At 33.5% G+C, this 22,323-nt stretch overlaps 1 protein-coding gene across 2 annotated transcripts in view; it reads left to right on the top strand.

The window, feature by feature from the left end:
- PRKACB (protein kinase cAMP-activated catalytic subunit beta) overlaps nt 1-22,323 on the top strand; it is a 110,389-nt gene that overhangs the window by 69,773 nt on the left and 18,293 nt on the right. For both annotated transcript variants that reach the window (XM_079777918.1, XM_079777917.1), the window contains exons 2-8: nt 2,072-2,133; nt 4,316-4,444; nt 9,686-9,784; nt 10,702-10,784; nt 13,271-13,397; nt 14,570-14,665; nt 17,971-18,093. In XM_079777918.1, coding sequence (XP_079634044.1) covers nt 2,072-2,133; nt 4,316-4,444; nt 9,686-9,784; nt 10,702-10,784; nt 13,271-13,397; nt 14,570-14,665; nt 17,971-18,093 — 719 coding nt within the window. The remainder of the gene's footprint in view (nt 1-2,071; nt 2,134-4,315; nt 4,445-9,685; nt 9,785-10,701; nt 10,785-13,270; nt 13,398-14,569; nt 14,666-17,970; nt 18,094-22,323) is intronic.

Genomic DNA, 22,323 nt, shown 5'->3' with positions numbered 1-22,323 from the left:
TTGGCCAATAGACTCTGCTTTGTTTCTCCTTTGACCAGTTAGGTTTTCTTAACTCCAGATCCACTTAGCAGTAAGTGACGGGAGAAGCTGGAACAGGATGCTAGGGATTGTTTTTTTTTTTCTTACTCTGATTCTCTTCCTTGTCTTCCAATTATCTACACTCAGGCAGGCATCTGGAGAGTTTGTACTGCAACTTGATGTGCAAGTTCTATAAATAGAAGATAACTAAAAATGTTTTTCAAGAAAATAATCAGTTATATTTTGGGAATCACAAGTTGCTTCTTAAAAACTACAGTTGCATTTACAATAAATTATGTTCTTTATTTTATAGCTGTCATTGCCAAGTCAGTGCCATTTGCAGATATGTCTGCTCAATCCACGCCCCCGCCCCCCCCCCCCCCCCCGCAATCTTACTTATAAAACCAGTTGTAACTAGTACATTAACTTTTAGAATTAGGATGATTCCAACCATCCTAAACTCAAAGAAAATGTAATTTTCCACCCCAAATCCACCTACCCCCCCTTAGTGGGGGTGGGGGTGGGATTAGATCAATTTGCATAATTACATTCAATTTGTTTGATTCATTATTTTGGTGGGTGAGATTTTCCTACAATGAGAAAATTCTAATTTAAAAATTATTTTTCTCAAACTTTTTAAAATAGGTATTTTGAAAGTGTTTTAACAGCAAAATACAAATGACAGCTTATATAAACTGGTAAAATAATGTCTGCTCTTGGTACCTCTCATCCCATTTTGAAACCTCAAAGAAGGTTTAGAATGCCAATAGCCTTTTTGGTCAGTAGCAGTGTTATGGGAAAGGTACTACACTGGGGAGAAGGGGCAATAATCGTGTGTACCTTCAAGTGCCTCATTTTAATACTACCACCTTATTGGATTATCTTATTCAAGAAGTTGTGAGCCTCTCAATTCTGCCTTTTCCTTGTCATCCTCATCACCCACCACTATCATCATCAGCACTGTAGTATATCTTTGTTCAGTTTGCATAGCCTTTTACTACTTGAACATTATTTAAATACTTTTTTCTGCTGTTTTCTTCTTTATTTATAGATTCATGTGTCAGAGAAATATTGGAAGCTTTCTGAACAAAAGACTAAAATAATTTTTTCTTGTATAGTCAGGTTTTGCTTGCATACCTAACTAGGAACAAGAATGCATATCGTTTATGCCTTTTTACCTCTCTGGAATTATTTTTTCCATTATTTCTTTTTAAACACATGAAGTTGGTTGCAAAGAGAAATCATTGCTAGTAACTTTGTGGAGAGATAATGAAAATGAGTAATCTTTTAAAATTATTTATCATTTAACAAATCTAAAACTTCAAACCACAGCTCTATAAAATAATGTGGCTATCAATCATTATATAAGCATCTGGTTTTGAGTTGCTTTACTTCATGTACATTTGAAATTAGTCGTTCAGACATTTAGTTTTGCCAAAGTTAGAATGAGATTTTTAAGCTCTTTGGGTTTTTTTTTTTTTTTTTTTTGGTTGTTTTTGGTGGCTTGTTCTGTTTTAAGTCTTTGTGGGTATTCTTTATGTGTTAGTCTGTGGTAGAGAAAACACTAATATTCTGTGGTAGAGAAAAAACTAATAATATAAATTCCAATACCTGAAAATAGCCCTTTGTCAAAATCAATTACATTTGAAACTCCACAAATCAACAAGTTTCAATTCTCCAGATGTTTTCAGTTCTGAAGTATAAAGGCCTTTAAACTATCACAACTGGTTTATTTACTAGTATTTTGTTCTAGATTGTCCTAACCTTTTTACATTACTTCTGGGTTATGTCTTCAGGAATAGCATTTTTATTATTAGATTTGAAATTATCAAAGTGATCTCCATATGGGAAGATATTAGAGATTTTTAGAAATTTGAGAAAATATTTGTTTCCTATTTAGAGAAACGGAATAGCTCTCTAGTATATCATGTTGTAAATACATGTTTTATGGTGACCATAGTTGATGTGTGTATTTTTAAAGCACAAACATTTATATGTAATATGAAAGTTGTTACAAGACAAATTTTTAAAAATATTTTTTCTATTTTTTTAGTGAAAGAGTTTCTAGCCAAAGCCAAAGAAGACTTTTTAAAAAAATGGGAAAATCCTGCTCAGGTAAGGAATATTTCAATTTTTCTATGATTTAAAAATTCTCTATTAAGTAAAATCATGATTCTTGCCTAAATAATTTACTGCTTCTAGAAATCTTAATTTACATGTAGCATTAATAAATGTAGGGTTAACATGGGAATTTCTGCCATAATATTGTTTTGATTTATTAATAATTTTATGTATACTTAAATTGGAGAAGGAACTAATTTCCAGTATAATTACTGATTATAAATTGTGATACTAATTTCAAGCTACTACAAACTCTTGATATTTTCAAATATAGTAATTTTGATTTATGCCTATGCTAGCATATTTATTATTTTCATTAATTACAAAAATAGGGATCCTATCGAACAGTTTCAAATTCTTAATCCCAAACATTTGGCTGTTGATAACATATCAAACACAGGGATTCTTTCATAAACATTTTGATGGAGTAAATTTTATATAATTTAAGTAATTTAGATTTTAACTGAGATCTAAAAATTTTATATAAAAAGTCATCTATACTTATAAAAAATCTCTTTTTGAAGATATAAAATAAGTAATGAATTTCAATAGTAGATTAAATTTTGAAAACCTTTATCCTAGCACAAAACAATCTTTTCAAGTATTTTTTCACTAAAAAATATTTAATATTAAATAAATGTGATGTTTTATGAAGATGCCATCATTATCAAGATTTAGAGCATGACCTATAATTTAAATCCCTCTGGTGGGTATAAAAGTTAGACATTATCTAACATGAAACATTAGGAGGTGAAGAAGATGGCATTTTTATATAAAAAGCAATGACTAGCAAAAAAGGATGTTCTGTGGTCTATTAATGAAGTCTATTTTCATTGTTTAGTTGGGAACTAATATTAAACATTTCAATCCATCTATGTTGATAAAACAAAACATTAAATATCTATAATAATAATAAAAGCGTAATATGCTGATTAGACCGGACAGCCGAACAACCTTCCAGACGTCCTTCTGGACTACCTTCTGGACGAAGCTGAGGCTGCGAGGGCCGAGGCAAGCTGCCGCGGCTGCGAGGGCCTAGCCCCTTGCATGAATTTCATGCACAGGCCTCTTGTTAATTCATAAATTTAAGTAATTCAGTCAGAATTAGAAGAACGTATTCTTTGCATTGACATAGAATCTCATGGCAATTTAAAATCATTGTAAATCTGAAATGAAAATATGTTTTTCAATGGAGACGAAATCCAGCTACAGTGGATTCAGTTGCTTATGCAAGAATCCTATTTCATCTCAACTTTCTCAAGCTCAACACTGTACAGGCTGGAAATAATTTTTCTAAGGTTTTTATGGAGATCTTTGTAACGAAAACCTATTAAAAATGGATCAGCAATTACTATTTATTGCTATTTAGCACATAATTTGTTCCTAGTAATTTTCATTTTGTTGTGACAGCAACAAATTCAATAGATTGATGCTTCCAATTCTTTGCTTCTATGCTATAGTCAAAGCCAAACAAAGATGTTTGCTCATAACAAAGCATCCATTCAAGGAGAAAAAGAGGCTGATTATTGTTCTGGGACTCTGACTCTTGGTTATCTTTGTGGGCATGAGGAACTCTTCTTTCCTAGTGTTACTGTTTTAGGTAATACTGGGTCATTATAACATCAGAGAGAAAGCTATTAGAATCTCTCACGCTGTTATCCTCTAGTTCTATAAGCTCCTGTAAAGATAGGAATGAAGTTATAACGGTGCTTTCTTTAGAGGTAACTCTAGTGAAAGGATGCTGATCCCTCAGCTTATCTAGTCATAAACTTATTTGCGAGTGCACTAAGACTGTGGCTTTCATGATTGTCTTGGTCAGTGTACCTCTGGTCAGTTTGTAATTATTAAAATATGAAACTAATTTGTTAGAAGTCCAATACTGATAATATATATTGGAATATAGCCTTTAATATTTCAGCTGAAGCTCTTATTTCCTCCCATTACTATTATGCTTTGCTTTGCAATATAATTCTCAAATATTAAATCCTTCTTTTATTCAAAGGGAAAAATAGAACCAATAACTTGGAATTTCAATAGCCTTTCATATTATTTTTAAATGGATGGTTAATAAATTAAATTATTGATTTTGATTATCACTAAATCTATTGTTGTTGCCATAGTATTCTTATGAGAATTTCTGAATTTAAAGCTTATTTTATTTTTTATGCATATGTAGAATAATGCCGGGCTGGAGGATTTTGAAAGGAAAAAAACCCTTGGAACAGGTTCCTTCGGAAGAGTCATGTTGGTGAAACACAAAGCCACTGAGCAGTATTATGCCATGAAGATCTTAGATAAGCAGAAGGTTAGTGTTTTTGTTGTCATTTACTTGAAGGGTAAACTTCAGTTTTATCAGCTACATTACTAAATAGATGCAATATAATGACTTAAATATTAACAACTTCAAAGAATCTTATTGTTGCATTTAATTGTCATTCTTATTATGACTGTATGATACCATAGTTATAGTTTTAGTATATAGGAGAACATTATTTCAATAATTATTTATACATAATAGGTATGTGTATGTTTACTAACAAAATATTGAATTTAACATGTAAAGAACAGGCTTCTCTACTATATTCTGCCTCGTGGAAAAATAAAGGAAAAAATTATTTGATCCTTAGATTGAAGTATCAGAAATTTAGTGATTTTATTTTATGACATTTTAATTGACAGTAGAAGCCCTCTTGTTTAAGATGATTAAGTTTGCTTAATTAAAAATATCAATTAAAGCAGTAAAAACTTGAAAACCTACATACTATTAAAAATCAAATCATTATACACTTGAAACTAATATAATGTTATGTCAATTATATCTCAGTTAAAAATTAAAAGTAATTTTTAAGTGTTTATCACATATTGGTATATATAAATAATCAGGATACCTGAATTCTTCATGCTTTAAATATTAAGCTTCTATTTTCTTAGTAATCACATTTTGGCTTACTGGAATATATAGATAAGAAAATTTTCTAGTAGCTTCATTTTAAAAAAGTAAAAAGCAATAGTTGAAATTAATGTTAATAATAGATTCTGTTTAGTCCAATGTATCCACAACATTATCACTGCAATATGTGATTAATATAAAAATTACTGAGATATTTTAAGCATACCAGTCTTCAAAATCTGGTGTATATTTTACATTTACAATACATCTCCATTCAGGTTACCACATTTCCAGTGTTAAAAAACCACATATGACTAGTGGCTACCATTTTGGACAGCACAGCGCTAGACTGGTCTGTGGTTCTGATTCAATCTCTGCTTTAAAACAAAACACAAAGCTAACCTCTAACATGAAAGGAGTAATGGCTTATTAAGTCTCTCTAAAATTAAATACACCCCCCTACACACATATGCAGAATTGTGCATCTTTGTCTACTGCCCTCTCACATAATTTTTCTAACCATGCTTCTTGGAAAAAATAGTTTAATCACTCTATCCCTAACTCACTTCCTATTAATTCTTTAACTCACAATGATTTAGCTGCCTCCTTGTTTATCTCTTACCTCTTGCTACTTCACTAAAATGTCTCTGCCACGGGTCACCAATCCAGTGTCCTAATCACCAAGTCCAATGGACTCTTTTTGCTTGTCTTATGTGACATTTTTAGAGTCTACAACCATGTTGACCACTCCCTTAAAACTGTTTTGACCTTAGATTTCTGGATCCCCATTCTTTTCTAATTATGCTCCTTCCTCTTTAACCTCTTCTTTTTTTTTTTTAATGTGCCTTTTTCTGTTTATTTTTTTCCTTCTGTCTACCAATCTCTGGATGATTCCTTTTGTGTGTGTGTGTTCTGTACACTCGCCCAGTACACTCTCATTCAAGCTTCAGCTCATCCTTGGGCCCTGTGCTCCCATTTGTACAATCCGAGCACGGAGCTCTTAGAGAGCAGCTAGTGCTTCCCCTAATTTTCTGGATGACATAATTGGGTCTCAGAGAGGGCACGTGATTTGTACGCTTGTGTTGGTAGCGCAACAACTACAAAATGCTTCGAATTTGTATGTTTATTAAATCCTTCATTAAAATGTTATTATTTGTACAGCCCCTAATATTTTATGTTATCTTCCTTAAGGAATTAACAAGATGTGCTTTAGTCATAAAATATTAAAAGGATTACAAAACGTATTTTTACACTTTTAAATATTTTGTAAGACAGTGACTTGTTAAGTGAGTTACTGAGAAGGCTACCTTGGGGAATAAATCATGGTGAAAGAGTATTTCCCAGAAGAGTAGCTGCCATTTTAAGTCATTTCTCTACAGCAGCGATTTTCAACCAGTGTGCATGCCGCAAGTATTTTTAAAACATGCAGTGCCTGCCTCTTTAGTCAGGGGCGCTGACCTCTTTTCCCTTAGATTGTCAAATAAAATAATGATCACAGCCAACACAACAAAATAGCTGTCCAGTGTGAATAATTCAAAATTATACATTTTTCGTCAAATCGGCAAAAAATGGTTTTTAGTGTGCCGCAGAACTTTAGTAATTAGTTTATGTGTGCCATGAGAGGTTGAAAATCGTTGCTGTATGGCATTGTTCTGGATCTATTCAGAGTTACAACAAAGACTTTATATTCTGATTTTTTCAAGTTTATTTAATTTGATAAAACTAAGTAACAAAATACACTCCATAATAACCTTTTTGTTCATAACGTCTGAGGTCTTTCAGTTAATTCTTTTTGTCTTCTCCTATCTTAGGGTGTATGAGGTGAGGGGAATAAATCAGCACAGAAATTAACCAGTTAACTGCCACTCATCCAAAACGGAAACCATCCCCATTTCTTCCATATGCGCTGGAATATTTACGAACCTGAGTTACCATAATTTTCTTTACAAACCCAGAAATGTCACTCACAAGTCTGATTTTAAAATTGGGCGACCAGAGTTGATGCACGAGGTTTGCGGCTATTAGACGTGCGTGGCATGTGGGGAAGGTCCACCGCTTCCGTCTATAGACACTTATGGCATTCAGTGGACTAAGGAAATCCCATTTCTTCATCCCATATTATGTGTCAAGCATTACAAGTCATTTTACATTTATTATATCAGTGAATCTTCACAACATTGTGTGACATTCATCTCCCCTTTAAGCCAAGAACCTCTCTAGTTAAGTAATCTTTTCAAAGTCAAACAGCTAGTGAGAGGAACCAAGAAGTTGACCGGGGCTTGTCAGATTTCTATTCTTACATTCCATGTTAATTTTTCCTTTCAAATGTATTCGTTATCCCTGAAATCTTTTCTGCCACCACCTACTTGGTTCCTCACTAATATTAACGGGACTTTCACAATAACATCTTAATTTCCACAGTATCAGTTTTCACCTTCTACTAATTTACCTTCTTCATTGTCAACAAATTTTCCTTATCGTATCATATCATCTCATTCAGAAGGCTTCCTAATGTTTATTAAATGAAGTCAGAACTCTGCAGCCTACTTTCAAAGCCTTCATAATTTTCTCCCTAACTGCACTCCAGTCTTACTTTTCACTATTCTCCTACATCCTCTATAGTCTACTTCTCTGATGGAAACTGGACCCACAGAAGTATATGGTGCCATGCTGAGTCGGGTAGGGGAGTATGTGATGATATACGACCTATCTTCCTTATTAAAAACTTCTCAAATGCTTGGCTAAAAAAAAAAAAAAAAAAAAAAATTCGCTGACAATCATTTTTAAATGCTTTTAAATATATGTATTTGAACCACCAGAAATGTTAGGAAGTAAACATGATATATGAATTTTGAAATAAAACATGGACAAAACCCCTAGGGGTACTTGTTAATTTTTCTCTGCCTTTTAGGGATACCTCATTACCAAAGTTTGAGAGGTACTGTCCTAAGCTCTAGCCCAATGGACTAGCACTCAGACTTACTTACCTTTGTATATTTTCCCCTCTGAACACTATACATAACTCTCATTTGGCAGTTGTACTGTATTGTTTATTCACGTATTCATGCATCGTATTTCTGGACAGATTTTATGCAACATGAAGGCACACACTCTCTCATCTTTGTGTCTATTTAATTGTTATGCCCCATATATGCATAGTTGACTTAGGGCTGTAACGCAGAAAGCCTCTCTGTTGCAGATTTTATACCTATTTCATAAGGTAACACCTTGTCTGTGCCTAACTAAAAATCCTACTATATCATAATGTACAAAAGTAAACACTGTGGTACACTCAGACAATGGAGTATTATTCAGCGCTAAAAAGAAATGAACTATCAAGCCATGAAAAGACATGGAGCGCAACAACTACAAAATGCTTCGAATTTGTATGTTTATTAAATCCTTCATTAAAATGTTATTATTTGTACAGCCCCTAATATTTTGCGTATAATTTAGTGAGAGGAGCCAATCTGAAAGGCTACATACTGTATGATTCTAACTATATGACTTTCTGGAAAGGGCAAAACTATGGAGACAATCAAAAGATCAGTGGTTGCCAGGGGAGGGAAGGATGAATAGGTGGTGTGCAGAGGGTTTTTAAGACAGTGAAACTACTCTGTATGATATTAAAATGGTGGATACCTGTCATTATACATTTGTCCAGATCCATAGATGTAGAATACCAAGAGTGAACCCTAATGTCAACTATGCATCAATGTAGGTTCACTGAGTATAATAGGTTTATCATTCTGGTGGGGAATGTTGATCATGGGAGGCTATGCATGTGTGGAGGAAGGAGGTATATGGGAAGTCTCTGTACCCTCCACTCAGTTCTACTGTGAACCTGAAACTGCAACAACAACAACAAAATAGTATATTAAAAGTAGTAAGCACAAAGCAATACTAATTCTCCAGGTAGGGTTATATAGTTTATTATGGTAAGAATGGACTAATTGGTTCTGTAACTAGTTAGAATGTTGACAGTGGTGATCCAACCACTTCATATTACAGATTTTAAAAAACCCTGATATTCTAAGAATTAAAATAACATTTCCAAAGTCACAAAACGGGTTGAATAGAAGACCTAGATTAGAACACAAATCTTCTGACTTGTAGTTAATTATTTTTATACTATAATTGTATATACTAATTACTGGGTGATATCTTTAATTGCCTTTCTTATCCATGTTCAACTTCTTGAATTCTATGATTAGCCCACATAAGCCTCTATCACACATGATTTACACACATGCAAAATAGTTATTTCTATCTCCCTAAAGATACCTTTTCTTAAATTTTTTTTTGCCAATATTTAGTGTATATCCTCTTTTGTAACTGTGCAAATTGAATTTTCAGGACTTGTTCTTGTATTTATTCAGGTTTTATAATTCTAATTCTTCTTAGCTCTTGCCTCTTTACTAAAAATCATAGTTTGCCATTTTAAGACCAAGTTTTAAATCCTCTGTAAGGTTTTTTTCATTTGAATCTAATAAACCTCATTGGTAGTTATTACTATCATCCTTGTCCAACTCTAGCGATTTTGTTTTATCCAAGTTCATTATTTATGAAAACCATTTATTTCATTTTCTTTTTATAAAATTATAGTAACTGAAATTTCATTTAAATGCATCTAATATACTTATCTCTCAATTACAGGTTGTTAAACTGAAGCAAATAGAGCATACTTTGAATGAGAAAAGAATATTACAGGCAGTAAATTTTCCTTTTCTTGTTCGACTGGAGTATTCTTTTAAGGTAAATTTTATTAATATCCAAATAAAATATTTTCACCTTATAATTTTTAAAAATATAAAGCTATAATAAGATTCTAAACCAGGCAATAAACATGGAGATTATTATTTTTTTTAAAGGTTTTGGTTCTCCCTGGGGAATTTATTAAGGAAAATATGTAATTTTTCATGAGACTGTATTATAAAATAAAATTTTCAATTTACCAGAATCCATAGTGATATTTAGTAAGGCAAATCAGTACACCTACATATCTTCTTTTTCTCTAGAGCCTTTTCTGCCACAATCTCACTATCTTCTTTCACTTAGTAATTTGTGCTCTAGTCTTTTCATTCATACGAGTTAGAACAGACTTTGACCCTCCGCTCAAGGGTCTCATAAATTTTCAAAACATTTATTCTTTAAGTTGGCAGCTTTTCAGTTCCTTGGACTGATACTTGGCACCTCTCTGCAACATTGATTCATATGAAGCATTTTAATCCTCTTTTCTTTTTTCTTCTTTATTCTTTAAATAAAATAAAGACCCGTGAATTCCTGATGACGTTAAAAATCCTTAATTTCTCTGACCTAATGTAGTACATAAAATGTAAATGTTCTTACTAACTTTTGCAAATTATTTTTTAACCTAGTTATTCCTTTGCATACACTATAACATTAAGTTATTACTGTGCTGTTTAATTGTTTAAAAGTTAAGTGTTCCCTTCAAGAGCAAAAACAGCCAAAATCCCAGAATAAATTGTAGAAGAATACTAGGGGGGGAAACATGAGTGCCCCAATGTAAAAAAGTTAGAGCATTTTTTATTTAATCTTTATTTCCCAATGTTAGTAATCTACCAGGTGGAGTTTTAAATTTGTCTTTTTTAATTGAACATGCTGCTACCTTAAAATATTTTGATTTATTTATCCTTCCTATTGGTTTATAGGATAATTCTAATTTATATATGGTTATGGAATATGTCCCTGGGGGTGAAATGTTTTCACATCTAAGAAGAATTGGAAGGTTCAGGTAACTAATACTTTACTCTCCTTAAATCTTGCCGTGTGTGTATTTTAAAAAAAACACAAATTTTTAAGTGATGGTCAATGTAAAACTTTATTTCATTTAATTTAGTAATATTTTATCTGTATGAAGAATTACATGGAAATATTGATAAAAGGCCACATACTGACTTTTAAAAATCAAATAAAAGCACTATGATACCAATGTAAATATTCTACCATTAGTAAGTATTGTTTGAAATCTATTATTAGAATTTCCAGAAATGCAAAAATTAATTGAATTTAAACATATCAGTATTTATTGAACAAATATTACACAATTCTAGAGAAGAGGTTTGTGTAAGGATAAAGATAAAAAGGCAATATATAGAAAAGATGATAATGATATCATAGTGATGAAATTATGAGAGTTAGTTTTGCACAAATTTAGTTCTTCTTAATGCTGTTACTATGTTAAGGTTTAAAAATACATATATAATATATATGTACTGTACCTCATTAGGTTATTACAAATAAAGGCTACACAGTTATTAAAATAGGTTATAGGTTGTTATCTTTACTGTGTGTAATAGTTTGTAAGCTTCTACTGTTCATTTATAATCACTTATAGAAAGAAGCTGAAACCAAGAATAGGTCCAGCTCTTTCAGTATATTATATATTGGTGTAACTAACATGTAAGTGTGAGTTCAGACAGGACTCATGATGGTAATTAGATTCATAAAAACATGATGATAGACTTAGATTTTCATTCCTTATCATACAACATATGATGTCAGTTGTGACAGTGTTGATGAGATGGGGCTGAAACTGGAAGGGTGTTATAAAATACTAGAGGCTTGGTGCATGAAAATTCAGGCACTGGAGGGGGAGGGGGTCCCTCAGCCCGGCCTGACACCTCTCACAGTCCGGGAGCCCTCAGGGGCGGGAGGCGACCTGGCAATCAGGGGAAGGTGACACCCCATCACACCTCTGCTGCTGCCACTGCCGGCAGCGCAAGCCTTGGCCAGCCCTGGTTACCTGCGCCTCGGGCCAGTCCTGGGCGGCTGGGGGGCTGAGGGAACTGGGGGACTCCAGAGGCAGGCGCCCCAGCAGGGCTGAGAGGAATGGGTGCCGCCATCTGGTGGCTGTGGGCACCGCCATTTTTGAGGGTGGGGCAGTCAATTAGCATATTCCCTCCTTATTGGCTGTGGGCGCCACCATCTTTGATGGTGGGGCAGTCAATTAGCATATTCTCTCCTTATTGGCTGTGGGCATCGCCATCTTTGAGGGCAGGCAATTAGCATATTTCCTCCTTATTGGCTGTGGGCACTGCCATCTTTGAGGGCGGGGCAGTCAATTAGCATATTCCCTCTTTATTGGCTGTGGGCACCACCATCTTTTGCGACAGCATGAGGGTCAATTAGCATATTCCCTCTTTATTAGATAGGATTGCCCCCAAAATGTATTTTTCTTTACATATTTATTCATTCAACAAATATTTACTGAGCACCTGATGTGTATGAGGCTAGTACCTAGAAAATATAGTGACAAGCAAAAAGAGCAGCATATGTAATCCTTTTTTGAAATTAATCTATATTTCTGGTCCTATTAGATCAAATTCAGGCCAATGGTCTTGAGGGAAATTCTATTCCTAGTTAAGGTTATTCATTGAGGTCACAAATCTGAAAGTCATTGCAATTTCTCAGGCAGATTAGCAGAATTCAGTGTATACATTAGGTGATGAAATAGAAACTCAGACTAAAAAGTCAGTACATCTTTTTGGAATACTCAGAATGTGGCATCAAAGTCACATTGAGCTATCAGTTGATCTCATCTATGTCTGTAAGAATTGTACATATTTACACAAATATACAGCTTATCCCTGTGTTTATGTGTCTGTGGAAACATGCATAGAAGATTGGAAATTAGACTCCAGGATTGTTTCTATGGTTTCTGAATGGGATTATGGATGTCTTGCTTTTCATTGACATTATATTTTTTCTATAATGAGCATATATCATTTTGTAATAAGAACAGACTAGGTAAAAATGGCATTAATTAGCAGATGATTTCAAGTAAAGAACTCTTCTTATGTAGTAAAATTCTTTAAGCATTGAAATGTGTGAGAAACGTAAATGAAACCTATCAACAGTAGCGATGACAATGACAGACGATCTAATTGGCACATTTGCTTTTCAGTCATCCTTAAGGTCAGACATAATTACAAAAATATCAATATCTTCTACTATAGCCAATAATAATTTAACATATGACAATTTGAAAGTTATATTTTTCTTCAATGTATGATTCTCACTAATCATATCAAAGCATTATTTGAAGACAATTTAGAGATTTACTAAATATTTGGAAATTAACAAGATTATTTACATAGTTTTTTTAAAAATACATTTTACTCCCAAAATACATCAACTCCATATTAATTTTTTGTGTAATCTACTGATTACTATGTGTTAACCCATTTTACAGAAATCCAATGTTTTGTTTCTTTGTAGTGAACCCCATGCCCGGTTCTATGCAGCTCAGATAGTGCTAACATTTGAGTATCTCCACTCACTAGACCTCATCTACAGAGATCTAAAACCTGAAAATCTCCTAATTGACCACCAAGGTTATATCCAGGTATGAACTGAACATACTATATATAATGTATTTGAGATAATACTAGGTAACAAGTTGTACGTATTTGACAACTACCAATATTGAAATGTTTTTTTCTTTGAGAAGACAATTACTTTTCCCCAATAGCTTAAACAGAGCTTATGGTTCCAGTGCTATTAGAGAACAAAAAGTCCCCTTAAGGATAGACCCTGTTTATATCTCCTGTGATCTGTGGCTGTGAACTGAGCACAGGCTCCTGCATAAAGAATGAGTAATAGCTAAATTGGTGAGCACTCATTTAGTGCCACGTGTTATTCCAAATGTTTTTTATGTATCGTCTCTCTCTCTCTCTCTCTCTCTCTCTCTCTCTCTCTCTCTCTCAGAGACCCGTTTTTTTGTGTTTTGTTTTATTTTGTGTGTGTTTTTTATTATTGAGTTTTAGAGATAGAAGAAGGGAGAGGGATAGAGAAAGAGAAACATTGATGAGAGAGAACATCATCGATCCTCTGCCTCCTACTGGGGATTGAGCCCCTAACCCGGGCATGTGCCCTGACCGGGAAACGAACCATGACCTCTTGGTTCCTGGATCGGTGCTCAACCACTGAGCCACACCAGCAGGGCTGTATCATCTCTTTTAATCCTGATAATGCCATGAAGTGAAAATACTGTTGTTATCCTCAGTTTAAGGCTGATAACACTAAGGCAGAGCAGGTGGAGTCAGAATGGAATCCAGTTTGTCCGCAGCGTCCATGCTTTTTACACTACAATGCAGCTGCCAAATCTGGACTGGTGACAGTGTTTTCTTTCCATTTCTGCTGTCGATGGAGTGGGAGCGTCCCTTTTTACACACTTACCAGATCTCCCCACTGATGCTGCTGCACTTCTGATGAGATCATTAATGGCAAAGGACACATTGGATTTTAAGGGACACTTCTAGCACTTTTATTAAGACTTTTGTGGTTGTTGTTGTCATTGGCTCCTTGGTTAGAGATGGGAAATGTTACTCAGCATTGGGTTGTTTCAACTATATTCACTAAGTAGTGGTCCTCATGGATTAGCCTCAATTCCATTTAATTAATTTGTTTTACCTGATTCTATTTTTCACCCTGATTTTAAACTTTCAACTTCAGTTCAATAAATACATTTATTGTGAAATAATGTTCATCGTTTTGTGTGTGTTTGTTTTTCTGTAGGTCACAGACTTTGGGTTTGCCAAAAGAGTTAAAGGCAGAACTTGGACATTGTGTGGCACTCCAGAATACTTGGCTCCAGAAATAATCCTCAGCAAGGTATACTTACACTGTCATTACGTAAGAAGTAGAGATAGAAGGCATGCATCAGTGTGGGCTGTTATGAAAACAGTTCATTAACCTAATATTACATTTTTATTTAGTCTAAATTATAAATTTAAATCTACTTGTGCATAATTACTAAAAAAATAGAGTCTAACACTAATCCCATAAACTATCCATTTTAACTCTGAATCTAACAGAAACGGTGTTAATAAATCTGACCTCTAGATCCATGTTTTGAAGCTGGAAGCATAGATTTTTCATAATCATTCCCAGTCACAGGAGAGCAGTAACAAGAGGCAAATCTAAAGATGATATGTGCTAGTTGTCAGTTCTTTGTTTCAACTTTACCACTTACATGAAAGAAATGTATGTTCATTGTTTTTTAATTTTAGTTTAAACATAGAAATATCACAGCAATTGAATAATTACAGTCTTACCGAAGACAGTTCTACTTCTCCAAACAGTGAAAATGTGGTGAGAGAAACGTGTACTCATATCTGAAAGAACGGTTTAACTTCTCTTTTCCACTGCCATTCTTTGGTGGAGAAAGCTAGAAAGGAGAAATTAACAATAACTGGGCACAAATAGGAACAAGAAAAGAGGAAGGGATAAGCCACATACCTCCGTATTTAGAAGCTGAATACCTACCCCTGAATAATTGAAAGTGGCTAACCTATAGAGGTGTTAGAATAAAAAAGATTTATTTTAGCTTTCGCTCATTATCTTTCACACTTTTTTTTTAAATGTATCTTTATTGTTTAAAGTATTACAAATGTCCCCCTTCCCCCTGCATTGACACCTGGTATCCCCCACCTCAGGCCTACAGCACTCTTGTCTGTGTCCATTGGTTAGGCATATATGCATCTTTCACACTTGAAATCTTTTAGTTTTTAGTCTTTTATAATCAAAATATCATTGCTGTTAACACATTTCTTTTTTAACTATACTTAACAAATACAGAGTATGACAAAAGTAGGTTTACAGTTGTTCATATGGAAAATAACATAATAAGTAATAAATAATGATACAGGAATAAACTCTGTTTCATGTACTCACAATTGTAAATCTACTTTTGCCCCACCCTATAATATGATGACAGAATAAGTGCCAAAACTTTTAAAATGTACATATGTTGTAAAAGTAATAGATGTTCACTGTACAAAATTTAGAAAATACAGGAAAATATAAAGAAACAATAAAAAAAAAACCTATAATCTCGCCACCCAGAGGCAGCGTTTAAAAACAAACACTTTTATATAATTTATATGCATGTTATCATAGTTGAGATATAGTGAATGTACAGTTTTGTATTCAGCTTTTTTTCACTTGAATGATAACAAGTATGCAAACATCATTCTAATGGCTCATTTGCAGATGTAACCACGAAATATTTCACCGTTCTTCTATCATTGAATATTTAAGTTGTTTCCTTTGGTCTTTGTGTATAAGCTTTTCTGCATTTTAAATTATTTTCTTAGGATAAATTCCTAAGCCTCTTGATACATATTGCCAAAGTGCTTTCCAAAAAGATGGTAACATTTTATACTCCTGCCAGCCGTATATGAGAGTGCCTATTTCACCACACTCTCTCCAGCATTTCATATTCTTATTTTTAAATCATTACTAATTTAATAGGCAATAAATATTATTTTAAGCCTCATGTTTTTATTAGATTTGTTTTAATACTTATAGCCATTTGGTATTTCTTTGTGTGTGTATGAATTATTATTTCATGTCCTTTGCCCATTTATTTATTGTAATTTAGTTTTTTCTTATTGATTTGTTTTCATTCTTTATATCTAGGGCATTAAAACATCTGGCACATTTATTATGAACATTAGCACACAATCTACAACATAGAAATCAAAGTTTAGTAAAAGGATCTGGTTCAACATTACATGCTTTCATTGTAATAAAAATATTGTAATGAATGACAGCATTAGTGAGTTAAAAGAGTTAAGCAAAGTTGATGCCTATTTCCATTAGCAAAACAAAGTGCTATTCCTATTATACTAGTCTCTCCCTTTTAAAAAACATGCAGAAGCAGAACAAAAGTGAAAAGAAAATCTCTATTTATAGTATTACATTTTAGCTCATAATTTGAAAACTAAATAGTTTGGAAAGCTAAATTTTTGAGAAAAGGTTGAAATGTGGGGAGTGGTGAAGATAATTAGAGGATACACTTAACCAAAGATCTGGCAAGAACTCAGCTCATTCCTCTCCATGATTGGGTTATCTATAATAATAAAAGCATAATATGCTAATTAGACCAGATGTCGTTCCAGACATCCTTCCTACAACCTTCCAGATGAAGCCGGGGCTGTGAGGGCGGAGGCCAAGGCAGCCGCAGCAGTGGCGGGGGCCAACCCCCAGGCACAAATTTTGTGTATCGGGCCTCTAGTTCTTTCATAATCTTTTGTGCCAATTGACACTGATCATTGTTGATAACAAACTTTATGTAAACATGCTAATATTTGAACTTCTTAAGTACTTCTATATCTTAATTTTAGTAAATTTAAACTGAATAAACAACCCATGTAAAAATAACCTTAGCATTGTACATTTGGTTCACAACACCCTTTCAGGATATGTGCTGTGCACATTCAACGCACTTGTTATACACGTTGGTTCCTTTCATTAGATACAGTCAGTCCTCGTAAAACCCTATGAAATACCTTTTCTGTATACCTTTTAGAGATGAGAAGCAATACAGTCGATAAAGTATACTTAAACATTTACATTTATTGGGTTCCACGTTAAGTGTTTAGCTATCATAAGATCTTGTGAAGTGGATGGGACTTTCCTTAGTATACTGACCCTCCTAAACTCCAACGATAAAGCATATTCTAAAGTCAACTCCATTACTTATTATGAAATGCAATATCTACTATTTTGCTTCAAAACTTTTGACATTCCCAGCATTCTCTAGAAAACCTGGTTCAAAAGGTCATAGGCATAAAATGGACTTCAAGGGGTAATTTTGTCCTACTCCCTTTCTGTTGTTCAGCAACAATTAAAATATCACAGTTGAATAGGGAATATTTTATTGTCTGTAATATTCTTAATGATTTTAGGAAGAAGATTTAATAATATTTTCTAATATCTAATTTCAATATTTAGAAAGTTTCCCGTATTTAATTTAAACCTGACCTGATAAGTTTTGTTCATTTTTTTATTCTATCCTGAATAACTTAGTAACTGCTTTTGAAGGTCATGCTTGAAGGTCATTTTGAAGTCATCAATGACCTCATTCTCTGCGGAGTGAACACTAACTGACATTTGGTGTTGGTTCCTCTTAGGGCTACAATAAGGCAGTGGATTGGTGGGCATTAGGGGTGTTAATCTATGAAATGGCAGCTGGCTACCCCCCATTCTTTGCAGACCAACCAATTCAGATTTATGAAAAGATTGTTTCTGGAAAGGTAAGAAATACATTTTATTATTCCTCTGTTATTATTTCTGTACATGAATTTTAAGCTTTATAGATTGAAGCCATTTGTTATCATCATATTATCCTAAATTCAAAAAATATGGAAATGTCCAGAGTTGTTGCCCTTGTATCGAGCATTCATTAAAGATAATAGCATAAATGTTAAATTATCAAAGTCTCTTAAGAAAAAAGGGCATTTTGATAACTACACATTAGCAAAATAACAAAACATTTTCCAGTTTTAGTAATTTTATCACTTGCAAAACACAGCATCATAGCCCTAATTCTGAGTATTCCTTCAAATAAATAAAAATTGTTAGTCATTTCATGTAGATGTCTCCTTGTAGAGAAGTTTTAGGGGCTTTTTTTTTTTAAGGTGCTCTTGCTTTTTCAGGAAAGACTTCATGTTTGAATTATGTCATACACCACAAAATTGAGAGTAAATATAAAATAGGTATTTTTAACATAGAAATTATGTAAACAATTGTTCATGTTCATTGTGATTATAATTGTCATTTATCTTTAGCAAAAATGGAAATAACTAATTTTTCTTGACCATGAGTAGATTTACTGTTACAGTATTTTACATTTTGTAATTACTCCATAAACCTTCTTTTTTTTACATTTATAATCCCTAGTTTTGTTTCCAAAGTATTTGTTTAGAGTTAGTCATTCGCTCTTGCCTTGGCTCATACCACAGGTCTTTTTTAAAAAAATATTACAGTCAATTTTAATAGAGATGAGCCTGATTCTTTCTACTATATAGCAAAGAAAGAGTAATTTTAAAATCCCCAGAAGAAGGCCTTCCATGTTTATGATAAAATTTATGGAAAGGGATCCTTTTTATTTTTCCCTTTTGCTATTTTTACACATAGTATGTTCTGTTTATTTGTGGGATTTCCTGTTTGTTTGTTTGTTTTTTAGATTACATAGCCCCATTTAGAATATGACCAGGAATAGGGTGTTAATCTTGACATGACATCACCCTGAAATGTGGTGTAGTTGACTTTTTTGTACTTTCTGACCTTTTAAGGCAGAAATTAGCCTAATAAACCTAAAGAATCTGGAAGGAGGTAGAGAAAAAGTCTGTATTTCTTTGTAGCTCAGCCAGGTTCACACTCTACATTTACTGGTAGTGTGAAAGCTGACAGTCAGCAACAATGAACTTAAAATTCACAATGTTAACTTAAAAGTTGCAATGTTAAGAAGGCAACCTAAATGTCCATAACCTAGTAATTTAAATTTTTACCAAGACCCAGGTTTATCTCATAGTGCTTATGCAGTCTACTGGGGTCAAAAGATTTTCAGTTATATTTAAATGTATTTTATGGGGAAATTTTTGTGAAAAATAAATACCTCTTAAGATAAGTAAACTAAAGATAGGCAGTGAAAATTTTACAGAAAGGCAGAAGGAAGTATGTTAAGTCATTAAGTATCAGTGCTGCCCTTATTACTTTGGTAGCTCTCTAGGCTTCACACTTCTTATGTAATTGTTTCCACTAAGCAGAATGTTAAAGTCACAGTAAAAGAACCTTTGAAATGAACAAAAGAAAACATCAAGAGAAATTCATAGAGGAAGTGATTTGTATTTTAAGAATTTGAAAAGTAATTATGCAAACTCTCAAGAGAGAATAAAAACCAAAGGTCATATGAAGAATGATACGAGAACTAAGATACTTAAAAATCACTGAATGGAAGAAGCATATTTTACCAATCCAAAGACTAAGAATGCAGAACTATAATAATTCCAAATAATTTAATTGCTGGTAATTACAAAGTTCCTGAATCTTTACTATATTGCTTTTATTTATGCTTAACTTCCTAAAAGGAATAAAATTATCTGACAAGATGCTGTCACAAGTAAATTTCATTTACTTTGAAAAATTATTTTAATAAAAACAAATATATCTTCATCTGTATGAACTGGCCTCCGTTTGCCAATCATTCTATATTGCATACATTTTTTTTCAGCTGTTCATGAATATGTTTTTATTTCATATCAAACTTTAATTTTAGGATCCAATATTAGCTTAAACTTTAAATCTGCATATATTCTAAAAATAATAACAGTTTATATCTTAATCACCTTAGAAGAGTAGCAACATAAAAGTTTGTCATATGACAATAATTGATTTTTTTTCTTCATTTATTTAGAAATATGATAGGGTGTTTTACTTTTGACTAAAGATGCCAGATAGTCTCTCCCCATATTGGATATTATAAAGTTATTTTTATTCCTTGTTCTCTTTCCTCCGTTAAAGTAGAACACCTGAAAGCAGAATATTGCTATTAAGTGATCTCTAGGATCTGCATTATCTACACTAATAAAAGAGTAAGATGCAAATTGACCATACCTTCATGACGCCCACCAGCCAATCAGGGGTGAGTATGCAAATTAACCCAACAAAGATGGTGGGTTAATTTGCATATGCAGGCACCAAGTGGCCAGGGGCGGGAAGTTTGCGTTGTTGCCATAGCAACGACACACGCGTTCCACACTACCCCAGCCACTTCCGGGCTCTGGGCAGTGTGGGAAAGCGGAAAGGCCACTCCAGGCTGGAGCGAAAAGGCGACTCCAGCCTGAGCGAAGGCAGTGCCGGAACCCAGGGGGAGGAAGGGCCATTCTTGCATGAATCTTCGTGCATCAGGCCTCTAGTGTGAATATAAAATCATACTCATCACTCCCCAGTAAAACCATTTGTTTCATCACTGAAATCCAAACTAGATGTACCTCTCTCCATATTACAAAAGTGTTATCCCTCTGCTTAGTGGCTAAAAGCCAAATAGGAGACTAACTGGTTTTATTTATTTATTTTTTTTATTGCTCAAGTCATTAAAAATCCAATTATGACCCTACCTGGTTTGGGTCAGTGGATAAAGCATCAGCCTGTGGACTGAAGGGTCCTGTGTTCGATTCCAGTCAAGGGCACATGCCTGGGTTGCAGGCTCGATCCCCAGTAGGGTGCATGCAGGAGGCAGCCGATCAATGATTCTCTCTCATCATTGATGTTTCTATCTCTCTCTCCCTCTCCCTTCTTCTCTGAAATAAATAAAAATATATATATTTTTTAATCCAATTATGGCCTTTTATTTGTAAATACTGTATTTGTAGTTAAAATGTTTTGATGATGCAGTATGTCACTTAAAAATATACTTGCATCCAGAATTTTTTTTAAAAAATATATTTCTTTATTGATTTCAGAGAAGAAGGGAGAAGGAGAGAGTGATAGAAACATCAATGATGAGAGAGAATCATTGATTGGCTGCCTCCTGCACGCCCCCTACTGGGGATCGAGCCGGAAACTCAGGCATGTGCCCTTGGCCGGAATCGAACCTGGGACCCTTCAGTCCACAGGCTGACGCTTTATCCACTGAGCCAAGCCGGCTAGGGCCAGAATTTTTATAATTTTTAAAAATGTATATTATTATTTTATGTAGCAACATTTTATGTTGATTATATTTTCCATTCTGAAACCATGTTATAAACATTATAGATATCAGTGGCCTATTCAAGTTAAAATAAAATGTATTTAATGAAGTGATTAATTCACTAACATATATATTTGAACATTAGATTGTTAAGTGCTATCTCTATTACAATATTGTAACTCAAACTGGTATTTTTAAGTTTATTCAAGTATAAATATACAAAAAGATGATCAATCAGCTTGTGAGATTCTCTCCTACACATATTTGCCTTTAAAAAAAACAAAAGAAGAGGTATTTGAATGTCAAATTATTCATGCAACATTAAGGTTCAGGTTTTAAAATGCACAGTGAACAGCAAAGTCTTATAATTCCTGCATTTTGTGCCTCATCCTAACAATATATGTGCTGAGTTTCTGCAGTCTTTAAATTTTGTGCTCAGTTCCATATACTTTATGACAAGAATCATTTGTGGTTTCCATAGCAACTCTATCTGGCTGCATTATTCTTGGAAATATGAAAGTTAATATTGTGCTCAAAAATGATACTTGCAAATAAGTCAGTGAAGGAACAGTTGTTAGGGAAACCATACCTTTAGAGCCCTTGACTTATGTAATTTAATAAAAATTGTTAACTTCATTATATATAAAGTAAATATTATTCCATTTTTAATAAGCACCAAAAATGTACAAGGAAACACTGTACAAAAAATAAAGTTGTAAACAGATGCATGAAGGAAAATTGATTAGTAGCCAAATGGCTATTCCTCATGTGTCCAGAGTCTCTTAAGACCATT

This window comes from Cnephaeus nilssonii (genome assembly GCF_951640355.1).
Source record: "Cnephaeus nilssonii genome assembly, chromosome: 7".
Lineage (NCBI taxonomy): Eukaryota > Metazoa > Chordata > Mammalia > Chiroptera > Vespertilionidae > Cnephaeus > Cnephaeus nilssonii.
Note: the sequence above shows the minus strand (reverse complement) of the source record. Positions and strands in the feature narration are given on the sequence as shown.